The sequence below is a fragment of the Petromyzon marinus genome (assembly GCF_048934315.1).
Source record: "Petromyzon marinus isolate PM22_M1 ecotype Great Lakes invasive population chromosome 73 unlocalized genomic scaffold, UKy_Petmar_22M1.pri1.0 chr73_unloc.3, whole genome shotgun sequence".
In the NCBI taxonomy this organism is placed as follows: domain Eukaryota; kingdom Metazoa; phylum Chordata; class Hyperoartia; order Petromyzontiformes; family Petromyzontidae; genus Petromyzon; species Petromyzon marinus.
The window spans coordinates 58,126-83,512 of record NW_027422609.1 but is presented as its reverse complement, the minus strand read 5'-3'; the positions used below and the strand labels follow the sequence as shown (position 1 = coordinate 83,512).

Sequence of the window (25,387 nt, the reverse complement as noted above, 5' to 3'; positions counted from 1 at the left end):
TCAGTCACTCACTCAGTCACTAACACATTTACTCACTCAGTCAGTCACTAACACACTCACTCACTCACACAGTCACTCACCCACTCAGTCACTCACTCAGTTACTCCGTCACTCACTCACACACTCACTCAGTCACTAACACACTTACTCACTCACTCACACACTCACTCACACACTCAGTCACTAACACATTTACTCACTCAGTCACTCACCCACCCACCCACCCACCATCCCACCCACCCACCATCCCACCCACCCACCCACCTCCGCTGGCCTTAGCGATGCGCTTCAGGTCACGTAGCAGCACCCTCCTGACCCCCATGACCCCGGCCTCGGCCAGCAGGCGGATGTTCTCATCGTCCATGACTCCCGTCCACCCTCCCTCTCACTCACTCACTCAGTCACTCACTCAGTCACTCACTCAGTCACTCACTCAGTCACTCACTCAGTCACTCACTCAGTCACTCCCTCAGTCACTCAGTCAGTCACTCAGTCAGTCAGTCAGTCAGTCAGTCAGTCACTCACTCAGTCACTCAGTCAGTCACTCAGTGACTCACTCAGTGACTCACTCAGTCACTCAGTGACTCACTCAGTCACTCACCCACTCACTCAGTCACTCACTCAGTGACTCACTCAGTCACACACTCATTCACACACTCAGTCAGTCACTCACCCACCCACCCACCATCCCACCCACCCACCCACCATCCCACCCACCATCCCACCCACCCACCCACCTCCGCTGGCCTTAGCGATGCGCTTCAGGTCACGTAGCAGCACCCTCCTGACCCCCATGACCCCGGCCTCGGCCAGCAGGCGGATGTTCTCATCGTCCATGACTCCCGTCCACCCTCCCTCTTACCCACTCACTCAGTCACTCAGTCAGTCACTCACTCAGTCACTCAGTCACTCACTCACTCAGTCACTCACTCACTCATTCACACACTCACACACTCTCTCACTCACACAGTCACTCACCCACTCACTCAGTCACTCACTCAGTGACTCACTCAGTCACACACTCAGTCACCCACCCACCCACTCACTCACCCACCCACCCACCATCTCACCCACCCACCCACCATCTCACCCACCCACCATCCCACCCACCCACCCACCTCCGCTGGCCTTAGCGATGCGCTTCAGGTCACGTAGCAGCACCCTCCTGACCCCCATGACCCCGGCCTCGGCCAGCAGGCGGATGTTCTCATCGTCCATGACTCCCGTCCACCCTCCCTCTTACCCACTCACTCACTCAGTCAGTCAGTCAGTCACTCAGTCAGTCACTCAGTCACTCACTCACTCAGTCAGTCACTCAGTCACTCACTCACTCAGTCACTCACTCACTCATTCACACACTCACACACTCTCTCACTCACACAGTCACTCACCCACCCACCCACTCACCCACCCACTCACTCACCCACCCACCCACCATCCCACCCACCCACCTCCGCTGGCCTTAGCGATGCGCTTCAGGTCACGTAGCAGCACCCTCCTGACCCCCATGACCCCGGCCTCGGCCAGCAGGCGGATGTTCTCATCGTCCATGACTCCCGTCCACCCTCCCTCTCACTCACTCACTCAGTCACTCACTCAGTCACTCACTCAGTCACTCACTCAGTCACTCACTCAGTCACTCACTCAGTCACTCACTCAGTCACTCCCTCAGTCACTCAGTCAGTCACTCAGTCAGTCAGTCACTCAGTCAGTCAGTCACTCACTCAGTCACTCAGTCAGTCACTCAGTGACTCACTCAGTGACTCACTCAGTCACTCAGTGACTCACTCAGTCACTCACCCACTCACTCAGTCACTCACTCAGTGACTCACTCAGTCACACACTCATTCACACACTCAGTCAGTCACTCACCCACCCACCCACCATCCCACCCACCCACCCACCATCCCACCCACCATCCCACCCACCCACCCACCTCCGCTGGCCTTAGCGATGCGCTTCAGGTCACGTAGCAGCACCCTCCTGACCCCCATGACCCCGGCCTCGGCCAGCAGGCGGATGTTCTCATCGTCCATGCCTCCCGTGGTGAGCACCACCGTGGCTCCCGCCGCTATCAGCTTCCTCACTCGCTCGGCCGCCAACTCGCTCTCCCTGCGCTCCACCGCCACAGAGTCCACCGCCGCCCACGGCGTCACGAAGTCCACCGCCAGTCACGTAGTCCACCGCCGCCACCAGCAGTCACGTAGTCCACCGCCATCGTCACGAAGTCCACCGCCATCGTCACGAAGTCCACCGCCATCGTCACGAAGTCCACCACCGCCACCAGCAGTCACGTAGTCCACCACCGCCACCAGCAGTCACGTAGTCCACCGCCGCCACCACCACCAGTCACGTAGTCCACCGCCGCCACCAACAGTCACGTAGTCCACCGCCACCACCACCAGTCACGTAGTCCACCGCCGCCACCAGCAGTCACGTAGTCCACCGCCACCACCACCAGTCACGTAGTCCACCGCCGCCACCAGCAGTCACGTAGTCCACCGCCACCACCACCAGTCACGTAGTCCACCGCCGCCGGCGTCACGTAGTCCACCACCACCACCAGTCACGTAGTCCACTACCACCAGTCACGTAGTCCACCACCAGCCGCGTAGTCCACCACCAGTCGCGTAGTCCACCACCAGCCACGTAGTCCACCACCAGTCACGTAGTCCACCACCAGTCACGTAGTCCACCACCATCGTCACGTAGTCCACCACCGCCGTGTAGTCCACCACCAGTCACGTAGTCCACCACCACACAGTCCACCACCATCGTCACGTAGTCCACCACCATCGTCACGTAGTCCACCCCACAATAGTCCAACCCCCATGACGAATGTGTCCTAGATGATCGGAGTCGGTCACCACCACCACCACCACAGTCAACCACACACTCAACAATCATAGAGTCCACCCTGCAGTAGTCCACCCTGTAGTAGTCCACCCCGCAGTAGTCCACCCCACAATAGTCCACCCCACAATAGTCCACCCCACAATAGTCCACCCCACAGTAGTCCACCCCACAGTAGTCCACCACCTGTGGCGGATGTGTCCGAGCTGCTCAGGGTCAGTCACCACCACCACAACCACCACCACCACCACCACAGTCAACCACACACTCAACAATAATATAGTCCACCCTGTAGTAGTCCACCCCGTAGTAGTCCACCCCACAATAGTCCACCCCACAATAGTCCACCCCACAATAGTCCACCCCACAGTAGTCCACCACCTGTGGCGGATGTGTCCGAGCTGCTCGGGGTCAGTCACCACCACCACAACCACCACCACCACCACCACAGTCAACCACACACTCAACAATCATATAGTCCACCCTGCAGTAGTCCACCCTGTAGTAGTCCACCCCACAATAGTCCACCCCACAATAGTCCACCCCACTGTAGTCCACCACCTGTGGCGGATGTGTCCGAGCTGCTCGGGGTCAGTCACCACCACCACAACCACCACCACCACCACAGTCAACCACACACTCAACAATCAGAGTCCACCCTGTAGTAGTCCACCCCGTAGTAGTCCACCCCACAATAGTCCACCCCACAATAGTCCACCCTGTAGTAGTCCACCCCACAATAGTCCACCCCACAGTAGTCCACCACCTGTGGCGGATGTGTCCGAGCTGCTCGGGGTCAGTCACCACCACCACAACCACCACCACCACCACAGTCAACCACACACTCAACAATCAGAGTCCACCCTGTAGTAGTCCACCCCGTAGTAGTCCACCCCACAATAGTCCACCCCACAATAGTCCACCCTGTAGTAGTCCACCCCACAATAGTCCACCCCACAGTAGTCCACCACCTGTGGCGGATGTGTCCGAGCTGCTCGGGGTCAGTCACCACCACCAACACCACAGTCAACCACACACTCAACAATCAGAGTCCACCCTGTAGTAGTCCACCCTGCAGTAGTCCACCCTGCAGTAGTCCACCCCACAATAGTCCACCCCACAGTAGTCCACCACCTTTGGCGGATGTGTCCGAGCTGCTCGGGGTCAGTCACCACCACCACAACCACCACCACCACCACAGTCAACCACACACTCAACAATCAGAGTCCACCCTGTAGTAGTCCACCCCGTAGTAGTCCACCCCACAATAGTCCACCCCACAATAGTCCACCCTGTAGTAGTCCACCCCACAATAGTCCACCCCACAGTAGTCCACCACCTGTGGCGGATGTGTCCGAGCTGCTCGGGGTCAGTCACCACCACCACAACCACCACCACCACCACAGTCAACCACACACTCAACAATCAGAGTCCACCCTGTAGTAGTCCACCCCGTAGTAGTCCACCCCACAATAGTCCACCCCACAGTAGTCCACCACCTGTGGCGGATGTGTCCGAGCTGCTCGGGGTCAGTCACCACCACCTGGACTCCCAGCTTCATCTTCACACGCTGGAGGCTGAAGTCCAGCAGGGCCAAGCGAGCTGACACCACACGCTTGGGCATCGCTACAGAGTGGGGAGAGTGGGGGGGTGGGTGGGTGAGTGGGGGGGTGGGTGGGGGGGTGGGTGGGGGGTGAGTGGGTGGGGGGTGAGTGAGTGGGGGGGTGGGTGGGTGAGTGGGTGGATGAGTGAGTGGGGGGGTGGGTGGGTGAGTGGGGGGTGAGTGGGTGGGGTGAGTGGGTGAGCGAGTGAGTGAGTGAGGAGTGGGTGGGTGAGTGAGTGAGCGAGCGAGTGAGTGAGCGGGTGAGCGGGTGAGTGAGTGAGTGAGCGAGTGAGTGAGTGAGTGAGCGAGTGAGTGAGTGAGCGAGCGAGTGAGTGAGTGGGTGAGTGAGTGAGTGAGTGGGTGGGCCAGTGAATGGGTGAGTGGGTGAGTGAATGAGTGAGTGAGCGAGTGAATCAGTGAGTCGGCGAGTGGGTGAGCGAGCGGGTGGACCGAGTGGTGGACCGAGGAGTGGTGGACCGAGTGGTGGACCGAGTGGGTGAGTGAGTGAGTGAGTGGGCGAGTGAGTGGGTGAGTGAGTGAGTGTGTCGGTGAGCGAGCGAGTGAATGAGTGAGTGAGTGAGCGGGTGAATCAGTGAGTGGGTGAGTGAGTGAGTGAGTGGGCGAGTGAGCGAGTGAATGAATGGGCGAGTGGGTGAGTGAGTGAGCGGGTGAGCGAGTGAATGAGTGAATGAGTGAGTGAGCGGGTGAATCAGTGAGTGGGTGAGTGAGTGAGTCGGTGAGTGAGTGAGTCGGTGAGGGAGTGTGTGGGTGAGCGAGCGAGTGAATGAGTGAATGAGTGAGTGAGCGGGTGAATCAGTGAGTGGGTGAGTGAGTGAGTCGGTGAGTGAGCGAGTCGGTGAGTGAGTGAGCGGGCGGGCGAGCGGGCGGGCGAGTGGTGGACCGAGTGGTGGACCGAGTGGTGGACCGAGTGGTGGACCGAGGAGTGGTGGACCGAGTGGGTGAGTGAGTGAGTGAGTGGGTGAGTGGGTGAGTGAGCGAGTGAGTGAGTGAGTGAGTGGGTGAGTGAGTGAGCGAGCGAGTGAGTGAGTGGGTGAGTGAGTGAGTGGGTGGGCCAGTGAATGGGTGAGTGGGTGAGTGAGTGGGTGAGTGAGCGGGTGAATCAGTGAGTGGGTGAGTGAGTGAGTCGGTGAGTGAGTGAGCGGGTGGGTGAGTGAGTGAATCAGTGAGTGGGCGAGTGGGTGAGTGAGTGAGCGGGTGGGTGAGTGGTGGACTGAGTGGTGGACTGAGTGGTGGACCGAGTGGGTGAGTGAGTGAGTGAGTGAGCGAGCGAGTGAGTGAGTGAGTGAGTGGGTGAGTGAGTGAGTGAGTGGGTGAGTGGGCGAGTGAGTGAGTGAGTGGGTGAGTGAGTGGGTGAGTGGGTGGGCCAGTGAATGAGTGAGTGGGTGGGTGAGGGAGTGTGTGGGTGAGCGAGCGAGTGAGTGAGTGGGTGGGTGGGTGAGTGAGCGAGTGAGTGAGTGAGTGAGTGGGTGAGTGAGTGAGCGAGTGAGTGAGTGAGTGAGTGGGTGAGTGAGTGGGTGAGTGGGTGGGCCAGTGAATGAGTGAGTGAGTGGGTGGGTGAGGGAGTGTGTGCGTGAGCGAGCGAGTGAGTGAGTGGGTGGGTGGGTGAGTGAGCGAGTGAGTGAGCGAGTGAGTGGGCGAGTGAGTGAGCGAGTGAGTGAGTGGGTGAGTGAGTGGGTGAGTGGGTGGGCCAGTGAATGAGTGAGTGAGTGGGTGGGTGAGGGAGTGTGTGGGTGAGCGAGCGAGTGAGTGAGTGGGTGGGTGGGTGAGTGAGCGAGTGAGTGAGCGAGTGAGTGGGTGAGTGAGTGAGCGAGTGAGTGAGTGGGTGAGTGAGTGGGTGAGTGGGTGGGCCAGTGAATGAGTGAGTGGGTGGGTGGGTGAGGGAGTGTGTGGGTGAGCGAGCGAGTGAGTGAGTGGGTGGGTGGGTGAGTGAGCGAGTGAGTGAGCGAGTGAGTGGGTGAGTGAGTGAGCGAGTGAGTGAGTGGGTGAGTGAGTGGGTGAGTGGGTGGGCCAGTGAATGAGTGAGTGAGTGGGTGGGTGAGGGAGTGTGTGGGTGAGCGAGCGAGTGAGTGAGTGAGTGGGTGGGTGGGTGAGTGAGCGAGTGAGTGAGTGAGTGGGTGAGTGAGTGAGCGAGTGAGTGAGTGAGTGGGTGAGTGAGTGGGTGAGTGGGTGGGCCAGTGAATGAGTGAGTGAGTGGGTGGGTGAGGGAGTGTGTGGGTGAGCGAGCGAGCGAGTGAGTGGGTGGGTGGGTGAGTGAGTGAGCGAGTGAGTGAGTGAGTGGGTGAGTGAGTGAGCGAGTGAGTGAGTGAGTGGGTGAGTGAGTGGGCGAGTGGGTGGGCCAGTGAATGAGTGAGTGGGTGGGTGAGGGAGTGTGTGGGTGAGCGAGCGAGTGAGTGAGTGGGTGGGTGGGTGAGTGAGCGAGTGAGTGAGCGAGTGAATCAGTGAGTCGGCGAGTGGGTGAGTGAGTGAGCGGGTGGGTGAGTGGTGGACCGAGGAGTGGTGGACCTAGTGGTGGACCCCCTTCCCTCACCCTGCGAGGCCACGGTGCAGTTGAGGGCGTATCCCACCACGAGGCGACTCTCCCGCTGGCTGCGTCCGTGGGCCTTGAGGACGCTGATGGAGGAGACGGGGCAGCGTGCACCGCCCCTGGCACTGTCCGCCTGGCGCACCGCCATCGCCGCGTCCACAACCATGGCGCCAAAAACGTCGGCGTCGCTGGCGGTGTCAAGGTGGTCTCACGGTGAGTGTGGTGTGGTGAGCGTGGTGGTCTCACGGTGAGTGGGTGTGGTGGTGGTGAGCGTGGTGGTGGTGAGCGTGGTGGTGGTGAGCGTGGTGGTGAGCGTGGTGGTGGTGGTGGTGAGCGTGGTAGTGGTGAGCGTGGTGGTGGTGAGCGTAGTGGTGGTGAGCGTGGTGGTGGTGAGCGTGGTGGTGGTGAGCGTGGTGGTGAGCGTGGCGGAGGTGAGCGTGGAGGAGGTGAGCGTGATGGTGGTGGTGAGCGTGGTGAGCGTGGTGGTGAGCGTGGTGGTGAGCGTGGTGGTGGTGAGCGTGGTGGTGGTGAGCGTGGTGGTGGTGAGCGTGGTGGTGAGCGTGGTGGTGGTGGTGGTGAGCGTGGTAGTGGTGAGCGTGGTGGTGGTGAGCGTAGTGGTGGTGAGCGTGGTGGTGGTGAGCGTGGTGGTGGTGAGCGTGGTGGTGAGCGTGGCGGAGGTGAGCGTGGCGGAGGTGAGCGTGATGGTGGTGGTGAGCGTGGTGAGCGTGGTGGTGAGCGTGGTGGTGAGCGTGGTGGTGGTGAGCGTGGTGGTGGTGAGCTTGGTGGTGGTGAGCGTGGTGATAGTGGTGGTGAGCGTGGTGGTGGTGAGCGTGGTGGTGGTGAGCGTGGTGATAGTGGTGGTGAGCGTGGTGGTGGTGAGCGTGGTGGTGGTGAGCATGGTGGTGGTGAGCGTGGTGGTGGTGAGCGTGGTGGTGGTGGTGGTGAGCGTGGTAGTGGTGAGCGTGGTGGTGGTGAGCGTAGTGGTGGTGAGCGTGGTGGTGGTGAGCGTGGTGGTGGTGAGCGTGGTGGTGAGCGTGGCGGAGGTGAGCGTGGCGGAGGTGAGCGTGATGGTGGTGGTGAGCGTGGTGAGCGTGGTGGTGAGCGTGGTGGTGAGCGTGGTGGTGGTGAGCGTGGTGGTGGTGAGCTTGGTGGTGGTGAGCGTGGTGATAGTGGTGGTGAGCGTGGTGGTGGTGAGCGTGGTGGTGGTGAGCGTGGTGATAGTGGTGGTGAGCGTGGTGGTGGTGAGCGTGGTGGTGGTGAGCATGGTGGTGGTGAGCGTGGTGGTGGTGAGCGTGGTGGTGGTGAGCTTGGTGGTGGTGAGCGTGGTGATGGTGAGCGTGGTGGTGGTGGTGGTGAGCGTGGTGGTGGTGAGCTTGGTGGTGGTGAGCGTGGTGGTGGTGAGCGTGGTGGTGGTGAGCGTGGTGGTGGTGAGCGTGGTGGTGGTGAGCGTGGTGGTGAGCGTGGTGGTGGTGAGCGTGGTGGTGGTGAGCGTGGTGGTAGTGGTGAGCGTGGTGGTGAGCGTGGTGGTGGTGAGCGTGGTAGTGGTGAGCGTGGTGGTGGTGAGCATGGTGGTGGTGGTGAAAGTGGTGAGCGTGGTGGTGATGGTGAGCTTGGTGGTTGTGGTGAGCGTGGTGGTGGTGGTGATGGTGAGCGTGGTAGTGGTGAGCGTGGTGGTGAGCGTGGCGGTGAGCGTGGTAGTGGTGGTGGTGAGCGTGGTGGTGAGTGTGGTGGTGAGCTTGGTGGTGGTGGTGAGCGTAGGGTGAGGATACGGTCCGATGAGTTTTGACGACATGGACGTCTGAGCGACGTTCAGGGTGAGTGTGTGGTGGTGAGGGTGGTGGTGAGCTTGGTGGTGAGCGTGGTGGTGGTGAGCGTGGTGGTGGTGAGCGTGGTGGTGGTGAGTGTGGTGGTTGTGGTGAGCGTGGTGGTGAGCGTAGGGTGAGGATACGGTCCGATGAGTTTTGACGACATGGACATCTGAGCGACGTTCAGGGTGAGTGTGTGGTGGTGAGGGTGGTGGTGAGCGTGGTGGTTGTGGTGAGTGTGGTGGTGAGCGTGGTGGTGGTGGTGAGCGTGGTGGTGGTGAGCGTGGTGGTGGTAGTGGTGAGCGTGGTGGTGGTGAGCGTGGTGATAGTGGTGGTGAGCGTGGTGGTGGTGAGCGTGGTGGTGGTGAGCGTGGTGGTGGTGAGCGTGGTGGTGGTGAGCTTGGTGGTGGTGAGCATGGTGATGGTGAGCGTGGTGGTGGTAGTGGTGAGCGTGGTGGTGGTGAGCGTGGTGATAGTGGTGGTGAGCGTGGTGGTGGTGAGCGTGGTGGTAGTGGTGAGCGTGGTGGTGAGCGTGGTGGTGGTGAGCGTGGTAGTGGTGAGCGTGGTGGTGGTGAGCGTGGTGGTGGTGGTGAAAGTGGTGAGCGTGGTGGTGATGGTGAGCTTGGTGGTAGTGGTGAGCGTGGTGGTGAGCGTGGTGGTTGTGGTGAGCGTGGTGGTGGTGGTGGTGGTGATGGTGAGCGTGGTAGTGGTGGTGGTGAGCGTGGTGGTGAGCGTGGCGGTGAGCGTGGTAGTGGTGGTGAGCTTGGTGGTGGTGGTGAGCATAGGGTGAGGATACGGTCCGATGAGTTTTGACGACATGGACGTCTGAGCGACGTTCAGGGTGAGTGTGTGGTGGTGAGGGTGGTGGTGAGCTTGGTGGTGGTGGTGAGCGTGGTGGTGAGTGTGGTGGTGAGCGTGGTGGTGGTGGTGAGCGTGGTGGTGGTGAGCGTGGTGGTGGTGGTGAGCGTGGTGGTAGTGGTGAGCTTGGTGGTGGTGAGCGTGGTGGTGGTGGTGAGTGTGGTGGTAGTGGTGAGCTTGGTGGTGGTGGTGAGCGTAGGGTGAGGATACGGTCCGATGAGTTTTGACGACATGGACGTCTGAGCGACGTTCAGGGTGAGTGTGTGGTGGTGAGGGTGGTGGTGAGTGTGGTGGTGGTGGTGGTGAGCGTGGTGGTGAGCGTGGTGGTGAGCGTAGGGTGAGGATACGGTCCGATGAGTTTTGACGACATGGACGTCTGAGCGACGTTCACGGTGAGTGTGTGGTGGTGAGCGTGGTGGTGAGTGTGGTGGTGGTGGTGAGCGTGGTGGTGAGTGTGGTGGTGGTGAGTGTGGTGGTGAGCGTGGTGGTGAGCGTAGGGTGAGGATACGGTCCGATGAGTTTTGACGACATGGACGTCTGAGCGACGTTCAGGAGGATTTCCCGGCTCAGGTCGTCCACGGGCACGGTGAGATTCTCACCAATGTAGCGGACTGCCTCCCTGGGGGGGAGGGGGGGGAAGGGGGGGTGGGGGGAGAGAGGGGAGGGGGGAGAGGGAGGGTGGGGGGAGAGGGAGGGGGGGGGAGGGAGGGTGGGGGGAGAGGGAGGGGGGAGAGGAGAGGGAGGGGGGGGGGAGGGAGGGTGGGGGGAGAGGGAGGGGGGAGAGGGGAGAGGGAGGGTGGGGGGAGGGGGGAGAGGGGAAGGGAGGGGGGAGAGGGGAGGGTGGGGGGAGGGGGGAGAGGGAGAGGGGAGGGAGGGGAGTCGGTCACCAGCAATGACAACAGTGGCAGTGATCGTGGTGGTTGACGTGGTAGTGATGGTTGTGTGTCCGTGGTGGTGGTGGTGGTGTGGTTGTTGTGTGTCCGTGGTGGTGGTGTGGTTGTTGTGTGTCAGTGGTGGTTGTGTGGTAGTGGTGGTAGTGGTGGTTGTTAGTGGTAGTTGTGTGGTAGTAGTGGATGTGGTAGTGGTGGATGTGGTAGTGGTGGTTGTGGTGGTAGTGGTGGTTGTGGTGATGGTTGTGGTGGTTGTGGTAGTGGTGGTTGCGGTGGTTGCGGTGGTAGTGGTGGTTGTGGTGGTTGGTTAGAGATGGTTGTGGTAGTTGTGTTAGTGGTGGATGTGGTAGTGGTGGTTGTGGTGGTAGTGGTGGATGTGATAGTGGTGGTTGTGGTGGTGGTTGTGGTGTATGTGGTGGTTGTGGTAGATGTGGTAGTGGTTGTGGTGGTTGTGGTAGTGGTGGATGTGGTGTTGATGGTGGTGGTTGTGGTAGTGGTGGTTGTGGTAGTGGTGGTGGTAGCGGTGGTGGTGGTAGTGGTGGTGGTTGTGGTAATGGTGGTTGTGGTAGTGGTGGTTGTGGTGGTTGTGGTGGTGGTTGTGGTGGTTACCGGCAGGCGAGTCGGTAACCTGCGATGATGGACGTGGGGTGGATTCGCTGCTTCACCAACTCATCAGCATTCTTGAGCAGCTCGGCCGCCAGGATCACCTGGACAGCATCACATCGATAACCACCACGTTAACCACCTCGTTAACAACCACGTTAACCACCACATCAACCACCACATCAACCACCAAGTTAACCACCACGTTAACCACCACGTTAACCACCACGTTAACAACCACGTTAACCACCACGTTAACAACCACGTTAACCACCAAGTTAACAACCTCGTTAACCACCACGTTAACAACCACGTTAACAACCACGTTAACCACCACATCAACCACCACATCAACCACCAAGTTAACCACCACGTTAACCACCACGTTAACCACCACGTTAACAACCACGTTAACCACCACGTTAACCACCTCGTTAACCACCTCGTTAACCACCTCTTTAACCACCACGTTAACCACCTCGTTAACCACCACGTTAACAACCTCGTTAACCACCACGTTAACCACCACGTTAACCACCTCGTTAACCACCTCGTTAACCACCTCTTTAACCACCACGTTAACCACCTCGTTAACAACCACGTTAACCACCACATCAACCACCACATCAACCACCAAGTTAACCACCACGTTAACCACCACGTTAACCACCACGTTAACAACCACGTTAACCACCACGTTAACAACCACGTTAACCACCAAGTTAACAACCTCGTTAACCACCACGTTAACAACCACGTTAACAACCACGTTAACCACCACATCAACCACCAAGTTAACCACCACGTTAACCACCACGTTAACCACGACGTTAACAACCACGTTAACCACCACGTTAACCACCACGTTAACCACCTCGTTAACCACCTCTTTAACCACCACGTTAACCACCTCGTTAACCACCACGTTAACCACCACGTTAACAACCTCGTTAACCACCACGTTAACCACCACGTTAACCACCTCGTTAACCACCTCGTTAACCACCACGTTAACCACCACGTTAACCACCACGTTAACCACCTCGTTAACCACCTCGTTAACCACCACGTTAACCACCACGTTAACAACCTCGTTAACCACCACGTTAACCACCACGTTAACCACCTCGTTAACCACCTCGTTAACCACCACGTTAACCACCACGTTAACCACCACGTTAACCACCTCGTTAACCACCACGTTAACAACCTCGTTAACCACCACGTTAACCACCACGTTAACCACCACGTTAACCACCTCGTTAACCACCACGTTAACAACCACCACAACCACCACATTAACCACCACGTTAACCACCACGTTAACCACCACGTCAACCACCACGTTAACCACCACGTTAACCACCTCGTTAACCACCACTAACCACCTCGTTAACCACCACGTTAACCACCACGTTAACAACCACGTTAACCACCACGTTAACAACCACGTTAACCACCTCGTTAACCACCTCGTTAACCACCACTACCACCACCACGTTAACCACACCACTACCACCACACCACTACCACAACCACCACATTACCCACCACATTACCCACCACGTTAACCACCACGACCATCACCCCACCCATAAAACCACCACCGCAATCGTCACCACCACGGGATGACTACCCCAGGTGTCCACCACATGACGGTGTGGTGTGGTTGACTACCCCCGGCTGTCCACCACTCACCACAGAAGTCGTCCCGTCTCCCACCTCCTGGTCCTGCAGCTGAGCGAGCTCGCACAGAACCTTGGCCGCCGGGTGCTGAACCTCCAGAAGCTTCAGGATGGTCGCCCCGTCGTTAGTGATGGTCACGTCCTTCAGGGTTAGTCAACCAGCATCACCAGCCATTACTCATCCACTCACTCACTCATCCACTCACTCACTCATCCACTCACTCGCTCATCCACTCACTCGCTCATCCACTCACTCGCTCATCCACTCACTCGCTCATCCACTCACTCGCTCATCCACTCGCTCATCCACTCACTCATCCACTCACTCACTCATCCACTCACTCACTCATCCACTCACTCACTCATCCACTCACTCACTCATCCACTCACCCACTCATCCACTCACTCACTCATCCACTCACTCACTCATCCACTCACTCACTCGCTCATCCACTCACTCGCTCATCCACTCACTCGCTCATCCACTCACTCACTCATCCACTCACTCACTCACTCATCCACTCACCCACTCATCCACTCACTCACTCATCCACTCACTCATCCACTCACCCACTCACTCACTCACTCATCCACTCACTCACTCATCCACTCACTGACTCATCCACTCACTCACTCGCTCATCCACTCACTCGCTCATCCACTCACTCACTCATCCACTCACCCACTCATCCACTCACTCGCTCATCCACTCACTCGCTCATCCACTCACTCGCTCATCCACTCGCTCATCCACTCACTCATCCACTCACTCACTCATCCACTCACTCACTCATCCACTCACTCACTCATCCACTCACTCACTCATCCACTCACCCACTCATCCACTCACTCACTCATCCACTCACTCACTCATCCACTCACTCACTCGCTCATCCACTCACTCGCTCATCCACTCACTCGCTCATCCACTCACTCACTCATCCACTCACTCACTCACTCATCCACTCACCCACTCATCCACTCACTCACTCATCCACTCACTCATCCACTCACCCACTCACTCACTCACTCATCCACTCACTCACTCATCCACTCACTGACTCATCCACTCACTCACTCGCTCATCCACTCACTCGCTCATCCACTCACTCACTCATCCACTCACCCACTCATCCACTCACTCATCCACTCACTCACTCATCCACTCACTCACTCATCCACTCACTCACTCATCCACTCACTCATCCACTCACTCGCTCATCCACTCACTCACTCGCCCACTCACTCACTCACTCGCCCACTCACTCACTCATCCACTCACTCACTCATCCACTCACTCACTCATCCACTCACTCACTCACTCATCCACTCACTCACTCATCCACTCACTCACTCATCCACTCACTCATCCACTCACTCACTCGCTCATCCACTCACTCACTCGCCCACTCACTCACTCACTCGCCCACTCACTCACTCACTCATCCACTCACTCACTCATCCACTCACTCACTCATCCACTCACTCACTCATCCACTCACTCACCATCCACTCACTCACTCATCCACTCACCCACTCATCCACTCACTCACTCACTCATCCACTCACTCACCCACCCTCTCACCCACCCACTCACCCACCCTCTCATCCACCCTCTCACCCACCCACTCACTCACCCACCCACCCACCGCCACTCACTCACCCACTCACCCACCCACTCACTCACCCACTAACTCATCCAACCACTCACTCACTCACTCACCCACCCACCCACCCACTCACCCACCCACCCACTCACCCACCCACCCACTCACCCACTCACCCACCCACCCACCCTCTCACCCACCCTCTCACCCACCCACTCACCCTCTCACCCACTCACCCACTCACTCACCCACCCACTCACCCCAATGTCATCCACCAGCATCTTGTCTAGACCAACGGGTCCTAGAGAGCTCTTCACGATGTTGGCAATGGAATTTGCAGCCATCACTGAGTGGGGGGGGGGGGGCAGTGGGGAGGTTAAAGTAAAGTTACCCCCACACCGGGCTAGACACTACACTACACTATATACTACACATTACACATTACACACTACACTATACACTACACATTACACACTACACTATACACACTACACATTACACTACACATTACACACTACACTATACACTACACTATATACTACACATTACACATTACACACTACACTATACACTACACATTACACACTACACTATACACACTACACATTACACACTACACACTACACTACACATTACACACTACACTATACACTACACATTGCACTACACATTACACTATACACTACACATTACACTACACATTACACACTACACTATATACTACACATTACACACTACACTATACACTACACATTACACACTACCATACACATTACACACTACACTATACACTACACTATACACTACACTACACATTACACTCCACACTACACTATACATTACACACTACACTATACATTACACTACACATTACACTACACACTACACTATACATTACACACTACACATTACACACTACACTATATACTACACATTACACACTATACACTACACTATACACTACACATTACACACTACACTATACACACTACACTATACACTACACATTACACACTACACTATACACATTATACACTACACTATACACTACACATTACACACTACACTATACACTACACATTACACACTACCATACACATTACACACTACACTATACACTACACTATACACTACACTATACTATACACTACACACTACACTATACACTACACTATACACTCCACACTACACTATACACTACACTATACATTACACACACTATACATTACACTACACTATACATTACACTACACTATACACTACACATTACACTACACTATACATTACACTACACTATACACTACACATTACACTACACATTACACTACACACTACACTATACATTACACACTACACATTACACACTACACTATATACTACACATTACACACTATACACTACACTATACACTACACATTACACACTACACTATACACACTACACACTACACATTATACACTACACTATACACTACACATTACACACTACACTATACACTACACATTGCACTACACACTACACATTACACTACACATTACACACTACACTATACACTACACTATACACTACACATTACACACTACACATTACACACTACACATTACACTATACATTACACATTACACACTACACTACACATTACACACTACACTATACACTACACATTACACACTACACTATACATTACACACTACACATTACACACTACACTATACATTACACACTACACTACACATTACACACAACACTATACACTACACATTACACTACACATTACACACTACACTACACATTACACACTATACACTACACTACAGACTAAATCCTACACTATACACTACACATTACACACTACGCTACACATTACACACTACACTATACACTACACATTACACACTACACTAACGACTATATCCTACACTATACATTGCGTGAGTGAATGAATGCGTGAATGACTGGATGCACGATTGGGTGAGTGAATGAGTGCGTGAATTAGCAGTTGACTGAATGAGTTGGATGAATGAGCAGATGACTGAGTGAATGTGTGGATTGGTGAGTGAATAAGTTAATGGGTGGGCAAATAATTGAAGCTGAGTGAATGATTGGGTAAGTGAATGTAAAAAATGTGAATGTTTGGATTGGGTGAGTGAATGGGTGGATGAGTGAATGAGTGGTTGAATGATCGAAGGTGATTGGATGAGTGATATGAATGATTGGGTGAGTGAATGATGGTTGGTTGAATGAGTGGATGGGTGAATGAATGAGTGGACGGGTGAATGAATGGGTGGACGAGTGAGTGAATGAGTGGATGGGTGAGTGAATGAGTGGATGGGTGAGTGAATGAGTGGACGGGTGAATGAATGAGTGAATGGGTGAGTGAATGAGTGGATGGGTGAATGAGTTATGGATGGGTGAATGAGTTATGGGTGGGTGAATGATTGAAGGTGAGTGGATGAGTGATATGAATGATTGGGTGAGTGAATGATGGTTGGTTGAATGAGTGGATGGGTGAGTGAATGAGTGGACGGGTGAATGAATGGGTGGATGAGTGAGTGAATGAGTGGATGGGTGAGATAATGAGTGGATGGGTGAATGAGTTCTGGGTGGGTGAATGATTGAAGGCGAGTGGATGAGTGATATGAATGATTGGGTGAGTGAATGATGGTTGGTTGAATGAGTGGACGGGTGAATGAATGGTTGGATGAGTGAGTGAATGAGTGGATGGGTGAGTGAATGAGTGGATGGGTGAGTGAATGAGTGGATGGGTGAATGAGTTCTGGGTGGGTGAATGATTGAAGGCGAGTGGGATGAGTGATATGAATGATTGAGTGAGTGAATGATGGTTGGTTGAATGAGTGGATGGGTGAGTGAATGAGTGGACGGGTGAATTAATGGGTGGATGAGTGAGTGAATGAGTGGATGGGTGAGTGAATGAGTGGATGGGCGAGTGGATGGGTGAATGAGTTCTGGGTGGGTGAATGATTGAAGGCGAGTGGATGAGTGATATGAATGATTGGGTGAGTGAATGATGGTTGGTTGAATGAGCGGATGGGTGAGTGAATGAGTGGACGGGTGAATGAATGGATGAGTGAGTGAATGAGTGGATGGGTGAGTGAATGAGTGGACGGGTGAATGAATGGGTGGATGAGTGAGTGAATGAGTGGATGGGTGAGTGAATGAGTGGACGGGTGAGTGGGTGAGTGAATGGGTGAATGATTTAATGGGTGGGTGAATAATTGAAGGTGAGTGGGATGAATTAATCAATGTGAATGATTGGATTAGGTGAGTGAATGGGTGGATGAGTGAGTGAATAAGTGAATGAGTTAATAGGTGGGTGAATGATTTAAGGTGAATGATTAAATGAATGGTTGGGTGAGTGAACGATTGGGTGAGTGAATGAGTGCGTGAATGAGTGGTTGAATTAGTTGATGACTGAATGAGTTGGATGAATGAGCAGATGACTGAGTGAATGTGTGGATTGGTGAGTGAATAAGTTAATGGGTGGGCAAATAATTGAAGCTGAGTGAATGATTGGGTAAGTGAATGTAAATAATGTGAATGTTTGGATTGGGTGAGTGAATGGGTGGATGAGTGAATGAGTGGTTGAATTAATTCGTTGATGATTGAATGAGTTGGATGAATGAGCAGATGACCGAGTGGGTCTTTTATTTAGACCTCAAAGAATCTGACAAGCTAAGAAGCTCTTTCACGCCCGGTACGAATGAGTCGTTGAATGAGGTGGATGAATGAGTTCAATGAATGAGTTAAATGAATGACTGAACGCCATGGACGTCATTAATTTAGACCTAAACGAATCCGACAATCAAAGAAGCTCTCTCACAGACACCCGCTACGAATGAGTTCAATGAATGAGTTCAATGAATGAGTTCAATGAATGAGTTCAATGAATGAGTTCAATGAATGACTGACCGCCATGGACGTCATTTATTTAGACCTACACGAATCCGACAATCTAAAGACGCTCTCTCTCACACACACCCGCTAGGAATGAGTTCAATTAATGAGTTAAAGGAATGAGTTCAGTGAATGAGTTCAATGAATGAGTGAACGCCATGAACGTCATTTATTTAGACCTACACGAATCCGACAATCTAAAGACGCTCTCTCTCACACACCCGCTAGGAATGAGTTCAATGAATGAGTTAAATGAATGACTGATGGCCATGGGTGTCATTTATTTAGACCTAAACGAATCCGACAATCAAAGAAGCTCTCACACACGGACACCCGCTACGAATGAGTCCAATGAATGAGTTCAATGAATGAATTCAATGAGTTCAATGAATGACTGACCGCCATGGACGTCATTAATTTGGACCTACACGAATCCGACAATCTAAAGACGCTCGCTCTCTCACTCACAGACACACCAGCTACGAATGAGTTCAATGAATGAGTTCAATGAATGAGTTCAATGAATGAATTCAATGAATGACTGAACGCCATTAATTTGGACCTACACGAATCCAACAATCTAAAGACGCTCTCTCTTACACACCCGCTAGGAATGAGTTCAATGAATGAGTTAAATGAATGACTGATGGCCATGGGTGTCATTTATTTAGACCTAAACGAATCCGACAATCAAAGAAGCTCTCACACACGGACACCGGCTACGAATGAGTCCAATGAATGAGTTCAATGAATGAGTTCAATGAATAAGTTCAATGAATGACTGACCGCCATGGACGTCATTTATTTAGACCTACACGAATCCGACAATCTAAAGACGCTCTCTCTGACACCCGCTACGAATGAGTTCAATGAATGAGTTAAATGAATGACTGATGGCCATGGGTGTCATTTATTTAGACCTAAACGAATCCGACAATCAAAGAAGCTCTCACACACGGACACCCGCTACGAATGAGTCCAATGAATGAGTTCAATGAACGAATACAATGAATGAGTTAAATGAATGACTGACCGCCATGGACGTCATTTATTTAGACCTACACGAATCCGACAATCTAAAGACGCTCTCTCTTACACACCCGCTACGAATGAGTTCAATGAATGAGTTCAATGAATGACTGAACGCTATGGGTGTTATTTAGACCTAAACGAATCCGACAATCAAAGAAGCTCTATCACAGACACACCCGCTACGAATGAGTTCAATGAATGAGTTCAATGAATGAGTTCAATGAATGAATTCAATGAATGAATTCAATGAATGACTGACCGCCATGGACGTCATTAATTTGGACCTATACGAATCCGACAATCAAAGAAGCCCTCACACACGGACACCCGCTACGAATGAGTCCAATGAATGAGTTCAATGAATGAGTTCAATGAATGAGTTCAATGAATGACTGATGGCCATGGGTGTCATTTATTTAGACCTACACGAATCCGACAATCAAAGAAGCTCTCACACACGGACACCCGCTACGAATGAGTTCAATGAATAAGTTCAATGAATGAATTCAATGAGTTCAATGAATGACTGACCGCCATGGACGTCATTAATTTGGACCTACACGAATCCGACAATCTAAAGACGCTCGCTCGCTCTCTCACAGACACACCAGCTACGAATGAGTTCAATGAATGAGTTCAATGAATGAATTCAATGAATGACTGAACGCCATTAATTTGGACCTACACGAATCCGACAATCTAAAGACGCTCTCTCGCTCTCACTCACAGACACACACCAGCTACGAATGAGTTCAATGAATGAGTTCAATGAATGAATTCAATGAATGACTGACCGCCATGGACGTCATTAATTTGGACCTACACGAATCCGACAATCTAAAGACGCTCGTTCGCTCTCTCACACAGACACACCAGCTACGAATGAGTTCAATGAATGAATTCAATGAATGAGTTCAATGAATGACTGACCGCCATGGACGTCATTAATTTGGACCTACACGAATCCGACAATCTAAAGACGCTCTCTCTCACACACACCCGCTAGGAATGAGTTCAATGAATGAGTTCAATGAATTAATTCAATGAATGACTGAACGCCATGGACGTCATTAATTTGGACCTACGCAAATCCGACAATCTAAATACGCTCTCTCTCACACACACCAGCTACGAATGAGTTCAATGAATGAATTAAATGAATGAGTTCAATGAATGACTGACCGCCATGGACGTCATTAATTTGGACCTACACGAATCCGACAATCTAAAGACGCTCTCTCTTACACACCCGCTAGGAATGAGTTCAATGAATGAGTTAAATGAATGAGTTCAATGAATGACTGAACGCCATGGGTGTTATTTAGACCTAAACGAATCCGACAATCTAAAGACGCTCTCTCTCTCTGACACCCGCTACGAATGAGTTCAATGAATGAGTTAAATGAATGAGTTCAATGAATGACTGACCGCCATGGACGTCATTAATTTGGACCTACACGAATCCGACAATCTAAAGACGCTCGCTCTCTCACACAGACACACCAGCTACGAATGAGTTCAATGAATGAGTTCAATGAATAAATTCAATGAATGACTGACCGCCATGGACGTCATTTATTTAGACCTACACGAATCCGACAATCAAAGAAGCTCTCACACACGGACACCGGCTACGAATGAGTCCAATGAATGAGTTCAATGAATGAGTTCAATGAATAAGTTCAATGAATGACTGACCGCCATGGACGTCATTTATTTAGACCTACACGAATCCGACAATCTAAAGACGCTCTCTCTGACACCCGCTACGAATGAGTTCAATGAATGAGTTAAATGAATGACTGATGGCCATGGGTGTCATTTATTTAGACCTAAACGAATCCGACAATCAAAGAAGCTCTCACACACGGACACCCGCTACGAATGAGTCCAATGAATGAGTTCAATGAATGAATTCAATGAGTTCAATGAATGACTGACCGCCATGGACGTCATTTATTTAGACCTACACGAATCCGACAATCTAAAGACGTTCGCTCTCTCACTCACAGACACACCAGCTACGAATGAGTTCAATGAATGAGTTCAATGAATGAGTGACCGCCATGGACGTCATTAATTTGGACCTACACGAATCCGACAATCTAAAGACGCTCTCTCTTACACACCCGCTAGGAATGAGTTCAATGAATGAAATCAATGAATGAGTTCAATGAATGACTGAACGCTATGGGTGTCATTTGGACGTAAACGAATCCGACAATCAAAGAAGCTCTCTCACAGACACACCCGCTACGAATGAGTTCAATGAATGAATTCAATGAATGACTGACCGCCATGGACGTCATTAATTTGGACCTACACGAATCCGACAATCTAAAGACGCTCTCTCTTACACACCCGCTAGGAATGAGTTCAATGAATGAAATCAATGAATGAGTTCAATGAATGACTGAACGCTATGGGTGTCATTTGGACGTAAACGAATCCGACAATCAAAGAAGCTCTCTCACAGACACACACGCTACGAATGAGTTCAATGAATGAGTTCAATGAATGACTGACCGCCATGGACGTCATTAATTTGGACCTACACGAATCCGACAATCTAAAGACGCTCGCTCTCACTCACAGACACACCAGCTACGAATGAGTTCAATGAATGAGTTCAATGAATGAATTCAATGAATGAGTTCAATGAATGACTGACCGCCATGGACGTCATTAATTTGGACCTACACGAATCCAACAATCTAAAGACGCTCGCTCTCTCACTCACACAGACACTCACACCACACACCAGCTACGAATGAGTTCAATGAATGAGTTCAATGAATGAATTCAATGAATGAGTTCAATGACTGACCGCCATGGACGTCATTAATTTGGACCTACACGAATCCGACAATCTAAAGACGCTCGCTCTCTCACTCACAGACACACCAGCTACGAATGAGTTCAATGAATGAGTTCAATGAATGAGTTCAAGGAATGAATTCAATGAATGACTGACCGCCATGGACGTCATTAATTTGGACCTACACGAATCCGACAATCTAAAGACGCTCGTTCACACAGACACACCAGCTACGAATGAGTTCAATGAATGAATTCAATGAATGAGTTCAATCAATGACTGACCGCCATGGACGTCATTAATTTGGATCTACACGAATCCGACAATCTAAAGACGCTCTCTCTCACTCACTCACACAGCCACTCACACAGACACTCACACACACCAGCTACGAATGAGTTCGATGAATGAGCCAACGAACGAAGCGAATGAAACCGAACCCACGTCCTCCTCATCAAACGCCGGAGCCCACTGAAGGCCGCAGGCTTATCTCGCGGTTTTTTTTCATTCCCCTCACGCTCACCGTTCTGAGAACGAATCGTTTCGCCAGATGTACGCTGCCCGAAGAAGCTGAGCGGTCGTTCCAAAGCCATTTTTGTTCGTTCGTTCGTCGTCGTTGTTTTAAAACAAAAATTCTCCTCACGTTTGGTTGCTTTTTCGTGTCTAATCGGACGTTCGCACAACGTTCGACTGTCAGAGAATAGCGTGGGTGGGGTGGGGGGCGGTGAACCACGTGGGGTGGTGGTGGTGGGGCGGCGGCGGGGGGAAAGGGCGGGAAATTGACCGGAAGTGGGCGTCGGCCGCGGGAAGTTGGCTTGAAGTTGACCTTAAAACGTCGTGCAAAAATAGTTTGTTTATTGATACCGGGAGCGTTATCGCGGTGCGGGTGATGTTTGAGGTCGGGGTTTGTTTGCGAGGATTTAATTTATTTGTTTAAAAAAAAAATTTTCAATGCGCCGGTTGAGGGAGCGCCTTTGTAGCGGGACTCTGGAAAGAGCTGGAAGCTTGGCCGGAAGTTGGCGTCAGATTCACCGGAAGTTATATAATTTTTTACTTTTTTAAAATTGTGTTCCACTTTTGTTTATTAATATCACGAGCGTTATCGCGGTGCGTGTGATGTTTAGAGGTTGCGGGGTTTATTTGCGAGGAATTAATTTGTTTGTTAAAATTTAACTGGAGGTTTGAGTGAGCACCTTGGAAAGGGGCTGGAAGCTTGGGCGGAAGTCGGCGTCACATTAACCAGAAGTTTAATTAATTACTCTAAAAAAAATTGCGTTTATTAATATTTCGATCGTTATCTACGCGTGTATAACGTTGTCGGTTACGGTTCATTTGCGAAAAAGTAATTTACTTGTGAAAATAAAAATGTCAATATTAAAGTGGCCGTTTGAGAGATCGCCTTGTGGGAAGCCTGGCCGGAAATCGGCCACACATTAACCGGAAGTTGCGTTAGCGCACTTAAAATATTGTAGCGTTTAATTTCGTATATTAATTCATCCTTTGTTATTTGCGTGTGATTAGTGTCACGGCTTTAAGGTGTATTTGTCATAATTAAATGTATTTTTAAAATATCGCAGTTTGGTGGCATCAGCAGCTGTGAATGTATTGGGCGGGAGTGGATCGGATAACCGCACCGGAAGTTGTGGTTAAATGATATTTATAACTTTTAAAACAAAAGTAATATTTTCGCTCAAAAGTATTGCGGCTGTTTTCTGAGTGTCAGTATTATTATTTGATCACGTAATGTGTGATGATGTAATTTATTTGTATATAAAAAAAAATCCAAATCGCAGTTGGTATTGCAGCTTCGTCGGAAAACTTGGCCGGAAGTTGGCGTCACTGAAGGAAAGTTAAATTAATTATAAGTTATATAATTTTTTAAAAAATATTTTAATACATTTAGTACGTAAATGTCGTGATTGTAATATAAGTTAGTTGCTGGGCATATATTTATTGTAACAATATAATACTTTAATTTATTTGTTGCTACTCTTTGAGTCTTTCGGTAAAGTCACGTAGATAGAAAAATAATAGAAATTTAATCATAAAGTCACGTCGATGGAACATTTTTATTTAGTAACAATATTATTTCAGTAGGCTCACATGACATTGACTTCTCCAAGACAGACGTTCTTTGTAAGCCATCTGGCTACCAATGAGAGATTCGTTCATGAGGCTATCCACCATATACAAGCACAGAGAGAATTTCAACCAAGAAGATGGATTCTGGCTTAGCAATCATTGGAAGGATTTGATAAACCATTTCAGGTCTTAATTGATTGATCATTGTTATAATTCAGTAGGCTCACACGACATTGACTTCTCCAAGACAGAGGTTCTTTGTAAGCCACCTGGCTACCATGAGAGATTCGTTCATGAGGCTATCCACCATATACAAACACAGAGACAATTTCAACCGAGAATATGGATTCTGGCTTAGCAATCATTGGAAGGATTTGATAAACCATTTCAGGTCTTAATTGATTGATCATTGTTATAATTCAGTAGGCTCACATGACATTGACTTCTCCAAGACAGAGGTTATTTGTAAGCCATCTGGCTACCATGAGAGATTAGTTCATGAGGCTATCCACCATATACAAGCACAGAGACAATTTCAACCGAGAAGATGGATTCTGGCTTAGCAATCATTGGAAGGATTTGATAAACCATTTCAGGTCGTAATTGATTGATCATTGTTATAATTCAGTAGGCTCACATGACATTGACTTCTCCAAGACAGAGGTTCTTTGTAAGCCATCTGGCTACCATGAGAGATTCGTTCATGAGGCTATCCACCATATACAAACACAGAGACAATTTCAACCGAGAAGATGGATTCTGGCTTAGCAATCATTGGAAGGATTTGATAAACCATTTCAGGTCTTAATTGATTGATCATTGTTATAATTCAGTAGGCTCACATGATATTGACTTTTCCAAGACAGAGGTTCTTTGTAAGCCATCTGGCTACCAATGAGAGATTCGTTCATGAAGCTATCCACCATATACAAACACAGAGACAATTTCAACCGAGAATATGGATTCTGGCTTAGCAATCATTGGAAGGATTTGATAAACAATTTCAGGTCTTAATTGATTGATCATTGTTATAATTCAGTAGGCTCACATGACATTGACTTCTCCAAGACAGAGGTTCTTTGTAAGCCATC

The 25,387-nt window shown here is 51.2% G+C and overlaps 1 protein-coding gene across 1 annotated transcript; it reads right to left on the bottom strand.

Moving 5' to 3' along the window:
• Window positions 1-1,868: 1,868 nt before the first annotated feature.
• Window positions 1,869-22,966, bottom strand: LOC142908131 (T-complex protein 1 subunit alpha-like). Its single transcript, XM_076058394.1, has 8 exons — window positions 22,738-22,966; window positions 14,710-14,795; window positions 12,856-12,984; window positions 11,164-11,261; window positions 10,173-10,283; window positions 7,005-7,189; window positions 4,353-4,479; window positions 1,869-2,112 (listed from the first exon to the last, which is right to left on the bottom strand). Exons 1-8 carry the CDS (start codon window positions 22,805-22,807, stop codon window positions 1,869-1,871), a joined length of 1,050 nt encoding a protein of 349 aa, XP_075914509.1. The 5' UTR covers window positions 22,808-22,966.
• Window positions 22,967-25,387: the final 2,421 nt, after the last annotated feature.